This window comes from Hyla sarda, chromosome 2 (genome assembly GCF_029499605.1).
Source record: "Hyla sarda isolate aHylSar1 chromosome 2, aHylSar1.hap1, whole genome shotgun sequence".
Taxonomy (NCBI): Eukaryota; Metazoa; Chordata; class Amphibia; order Anura; family Hylidae; genus Hyla; species Hyla sarda.
This window is the reverse complement of record NC_079190.1, coordinates 490,913,071-490,919,070: the sequence shown is the minus strand read 5'-3', so window position 1 is coordinate 490,919,070 and position 6,000 is coordinate 490,913,071. Positions and strand designations below refer to the sequence as shown.

Here is a 6,000-nt window from a genome sequence, read left to right as displayed (position 1 = left end):
ACACTTTGTGGAACTTAACATGGAAAGTGAGTCACCGGGGTGCAGTGATGGGAGCAAAAGGAAAGGGGAAGGTGACCTGGTGGATTAGAAACCCTGCACACAAAGCCTGGCTATATGGCATAGGGACCATGGCCACACCTGGTTCTGCAGTCAGAATCACACATTGAAAAGTGGATTACCAGTAGAGTTTAGCGAAGTTATAGTGATTTGATTCGTAACGAACTTCTCGGCACGGTGGTTGCCGATTTTAGCATGCATAAATTAGTTCAGCTTTCAGGTGCTCCGGTGGCTGGAGACTCTTTCCTAGGACTGTATCCACCTTTTTCAGCCCACCGGAGCATCTGAAAGCTGAACTAATTTATGCAGGCTAAAGTCAGCAACCGCCGTGCCGAGAAGTTCGGGACTAATCAAATCACTGTAACTTCGCTCATCTCTAGTTACAAGCCTTCAGCCGTGAGAATGGCAGACATGCAGAGAGGGACCTGGTAAAATAGCAAACCCTGCAAACCAGTATGTGGTGCATTGCATAGGGCACATGGAGGAACATGGGTTGACTCACTCAGAACTACATCTCGGCAGTGGGATGCCTGAACATCCGTCCACGGAGTGGGAAGTGTATGGTAGTTGACCCGACTTAGCAGTAAATCATGGCTGACCGGATTCCTGAACGCATTGGATCACTCCTTCGAACCCAGAAAGTGGGGTACCGAAGTGCGGCTGATCCAATGGGCGACCTGGTGGTGCCGGAGACCATGCAGACGAAGTCTGGCTGACTGGCATCATCCCTGTGCACTTGCAAGAACCCTCGTCCAGAGTCCTCCCACGCAGAAAGGTACAGGAAAACACCGCCAAGCACGTGGCATCCCAGTGGATAGAATCCCTGTCACCCTGGAAGATCAGGGGAGGTTGAGGAGCCCTGGATTGCATCCCTGTCACTCTGAAAAGTGTCGATAGGACACTTAGGGTCACTTCTTCAGACACCGCGCCATAGCAGAGGGACCGTAACTCCTGAAGGGCGACCTAGAGGTGTAGGAGACCATGAAGACCACTGTCCAGCTTACTGGCACAGGGTCCCATTGTACCTATAATGACACCCTTCTGGACTCCTCACATTAGAAGAGGGGTACCGAAACTCCAGCCAATCATACGGCAGCCCCATGATGGGAGACCGGTAGCGGCAGAAACTGAGCAGACAGTCTGGCTTACCAATAGAGAACACCCAGAGGCGCTGCTGCCATATTGTCGCATGGGGAGGCCTGGGGCCATGGATAGTATCCCCGCCATCCTGGGAGATCAGGGGAGGCTAAGCAGCCGTGGATTGTATCCCCGTCGCCCTGCACAAAATCCACTGTACACGCTGGGTCACTCCTTCGGACACCACTTGTTAGCAGTGGGAGCTGTAATTCCAGCGGTGGATGCGGCAGCCATCTGATGAGTGACTGGTGGCAGAGGAAACCACGCAAACCCCCGTCTGTGGTATTGGATCCAGTCCATGTCCAAGTAGGAACACATGCTTGAAAACCTTGCAGTAGAAGTAGGTAGTCCAGCACACTAGCCACAGATTCCGAAGACCTAAAAGGACCTGTGGGAGAAAATTGATACCCCTGCTGTTTCCCAGCACCCTCCCGGGAATAAAGACCACAAAGAGGACACTTGATGTCTAATGACACAAGAGAACGAAACACCTGGGAAAGGCCTTCAGCTAAGGTCAAGGATGCGGATGCATCTGCAGGGGCATCCCACCGGTGTCTAGCCCTGGGGAAGGGGCTGGAATGCAGCTGTGGGCATGGCAGATATATCATGGCAGAAATGCCATGCACAATATCCCTGAGCTAGCATGAGGATTGCTGCAGATGGGGCTGCCGGTAGTGTGACCAGGAGGCCACAAGGTTAACCCAGCACAGCCACGTGTAATGGTGGCTGAGGAGCCGGCGCTGGGGAAAAGGGACCTCAGGATGGAGAAACCCTAGCAGAGTACAGAAGGGAAGGGGGAGAAGGAGGGGGGTGGAGGATTTTAGACATACTCACCAACAGGCTCCATCTTCATACACTCACCCAGCTTATGGCCACGCTGCATCATACCAGGCTAAGATAGCGAGGCAGTGGGGGTCCCAGACCCAGGTTACAACCTCCAGGTGCTGGCCATTGGCAAGAAGGGATTGACAGTACATACTCTGTCTGTGCCCCTTTGTCGCATATGGGGGAACAGGTAGTGCCATGCTCCGGACCCGGCCCCCCACCCCCACCCCCCAGCCCTTACTAGAAAATTATTAATAAAAAAAAAAGACCAGGCCTGGGGAGCTCCAAGACTTGGGTCTTGCCTCCTACTGACACTAGCTAGAACTGATCATATCACTTCCAGTGGGCGGGTATATCCTGCCAGGGAGGAGCCGACTTTTCCTAGTGTCAGCGCCTCCTAGTGGCAAGAGCATAAACCCATCAGTATAGGTGTTCCCCAATGAAGGGGGAGGGGGGGGGGGGGGTTAATGTTGAGAAAATTTTTAAACAAAAAATTCAGTGGAGTAGTTTTACAAAATAAAAATAAATTTCAATGCTGCATGTTGGTGTCAGAGGACGAAAAGGAAAAACCAATGAACTAGTCAGCCAGAAAATAGGCAAATGTTATCTGGGATGGGGGGGATGGGACGTTATCTGGGATTTGGGGGGGGGGGGGGGGGGAGAGAACGGTATGTGGGATGGAGGGAAGGAGAACGGTATGTGGGGGGGGGGGAGGAGAACGGTATGTGGGGGAGGAGGAGAACGTTATTTGGGATGGGGTGAGGAGAACGTTATCTGGAATGTGGAATGAACGTTATCTGCAATGGGGGGGGATATTATCTTTGATTCTGGGAGGGGATGAGTCAAATAACTATCTGTGATGGGGGGAGAACATTAATGGAAATCAGATAATAAATGTCAATTACGGCCGATCTGAGAACAGAAACAATAAACTACTATAATACCAACAAGATGGAGCCCAGCCACAACCAAACTAAACCCCTAGAGACAGAAATGCATATTGCTACTCTTTATAAATTGCACTCTCAGTATTAAGAATCGTATTCCTGGATTTATTTGTCTTCAGGTGAAAACCTAAAAACTAATGCAAAGATTCTCAGATGTCTTATGAGGGTCTAAATGTTATAGTTTAACCACCATGTTATAAATATCATAATTAAAAAAAACACAACACTTATTCCCTACGCCATTTTTTTTTTCAACCCAAAAATAGAAAAGGCTTTGGGGAAAAAACAAAAAACCTTTTCCACAAATTTTTTTTTTTCTGTCAGGCCCTCCCATCTCTAGCACTGGGCAAATGAGACTGTGGATATGCGAGCCCAAATTGGCACAAATGATAGAAGGTCAACAGGACCCACTGATAAGAGACACTGTAAACTAAAGACAGACAAAAGCATTAACAAGTATAATTACACACTACTTTTGAAAATTCTGAATTTTGGGTAATTCCATAGTAGATTCGAATTCTGCCGATTTAGTTGTCCATTTTCTGCAGTGGTAGATGTTAAGAAAAATAAATGAAATTGGCTATCCGGTAGTTGTAGTTTTGCAACAGCTGGAGACACACTGTTGTTGTATAGCTGCTTCAGCTCCTGTGCCCAGGGGCAGCCCTGTACATTAGTGTTTTTCACAGTGTGTCTCCAGCTGTTGCAAAACTACAAATCCCAACATGCCCGGACAGCCAAAGGCTGCTGGGAGTTGTAGTTTAGCAACAACAGGAGACACACTGTTTGGAAAACACTACTGTTTGAAGCAAAATCTGCAACATAACGGATTTGATTGCACTAAAGTCAATAGGGAAAATCTACAAAATTTCAGAAATTGATCAACTGCGGCTTTAAAAATCCTCATCCACTTTACATTTCCTGTGCAGAAACCCAGATGTAAAATAGACAACATTTACGCTACATGTGGACATAAGTAAAAGCTGCAGACAGAACTAGGGTGTTAGGTTGCAATTCATGTCTACAGAAGGCCTTTGTGGGTTTTTTCGCCATTAAACCGGTATTGTACGCGCTACGCATTTCTCATCCTTCCTGCGAGGACCGGGAAGTCTTCTGGCAGCAGAGCGTGTTCGCGACAGGTTGGACAAGTGCTCTGGGTGTGGAGCCAGGTCTTGATGCACTGTAGAAACAAAACATCAGGATGCAACATCAGTGCCGAAAAAAGTTTGCTAAACCACTTTCATATTGCTTACATTTCCTATATTTTTGTGGTAAAATCAAAGACTCTGGTAATACAGTGAACTCGTGTCACTTCCAGTGACGGCAGATCAGACACTCAACCAAGTTTTCATTACTGCGTAGGCGCAAGTACGCGCACCCATCCCCGCACTGTTCAACAAGTCAGAAGCAATCGATAGCAGAGCCCTCCTGCTCACTGTTCTGCTGAAAATGCTACTGTTGCCCCCTATTGTTTAACACAGTTAGGGGAGGCAGTGTATACCATAGGGGGTGGCACTTTAGGGCTGGGGGTCAGGATACACTAACCCCTAGCCCATATCATATACACTTGCACCCTACTAAGTGCATTTAATACTAGGGGAAAATAGCAGCACTTTCAGAATCAAAATGAGCAGAACAGCTCTGCTATCAATTGCTTCTGTCTGTGAGTGATGTCAGTTTGGCCAAGCAGCGCAGGGATGGGTGCGTGTGCTTGCACAGTAGCCGAAACTTGAACAGCTGGTATGACGTCACCAGAAGTGATGTATTTTTTACTGTTTTACCAGGGTCCTCGCTTGTTAAAAGGTTGTGTGTGGTGCTACAGCATTTTAGTGAATGGGGTCGATTGTAAGATCTTTGGGGGAGATTTATCAAAACCTGTACAGAGGAAGAGAGGTGCAGTTGCCCATAGCAACCAATCAGATTGCTTCTTTCATTTTCCACAGGCCTCTAAAGAGGCCTGTGGAAAATGAAAGAAGCAATCTGATTGGTGTGTACTTTCGTAATGTCTGATATTTGTCTTTATTTGTGAAGTGCTGCAGAATTTTTGTCTATGTATTATTATGCTTAAAGCGAACCCGTCAGATGCAACAAAAAAACATTTTTTTTAAAATATATCACTCAGTACCTAATCCTGATCATGTACATCTAATTTTTATGTGTAGCACCTTTATTTATTTTATTACAGTTTGACTGGCTGTTTCAGTATGAAATACTGAAAATTTTCTAATGAAAGGGATTGCAAAACCTATTGGTTATACATGCTTTACAACATATCAAAGGTTTTTGGATCTGACAGTGACCATTTAATAATTATTATTATTTTTATTTAGAAATAAAATATTTTATATTTTTTTTTATTTTTTTTTATTAAACACCACCAGTCTGAGGTTTGTTATTGCTATATATTTTTTTAAATCTGAGCAAGCTTGTTTAACCTCTTTGGGACGCAGGGCATACCTGTACGGCCTGCGCCCGCAATATAACGATAAGTTGATCGCAGTGTCTAAAATGTAAAAAAAAAAAAATACATCCTGGCAGCTCAGTCGGGCTGATCGGGACCACCGCGGTGTCCCGATGAGCTGAGGACACACGAGGATGGGCCCCTACCTTCCTCCTCGGCGTCAGATAGGCAATTGATTGCTCCAAGCCTGAGATCCAGGCTTGAGCGATCGACCGCTGATAACACTGATCAATGGAATGCTATGGCATAGCATTGATCAGTGCTGGCAATCAATGTACTGCAAACAAAAAAAAATTATATTATATAAAATATATATGTGTGTCTAATTTTTTTTTACCCCCTTCCCTAATAAAAGTTTGAATCACCCCCCCTTTATTTTTATTTACACAGCTTATATTTTTTAAATGGGTAAATATAAACATATGTGGTATCGCCGCATGCGTAAATGTCTGAACTATAAAAATATATAGTTAATTAAACCGCATGGTCAATGGCATACACGTAAGTCCAAAATAGCATATTTTTGGTCACTTTTTTATACCACAAAAAAAAGAATAAAAAGCGATCAAAAAGTCA

General features: G+C 45.5%; 1 protein-coding gene across 1 annotated transcript in view; it reads right to left on the bottom strand.

Moving 5' to 3' along the window:
• Positions 1-246: 246 nt before the first annotated feature.
• The window catches only part of TTC3 (tetratricopeptide repeat domain 3), a 150,850-nt gene continuing 145,096 nt past the window's right edge, over positions 247-6,000 (bottom strand). The window contains 1 exon segment of the mRNA XM_056559619.1: positions 247-4,143. Within this exon segment, the coding sequence (XP_056415594.1) occupies positions 4,036-4,143 (108 nt within the window). The 3' untranslated portion in view covers positions 247-4,035.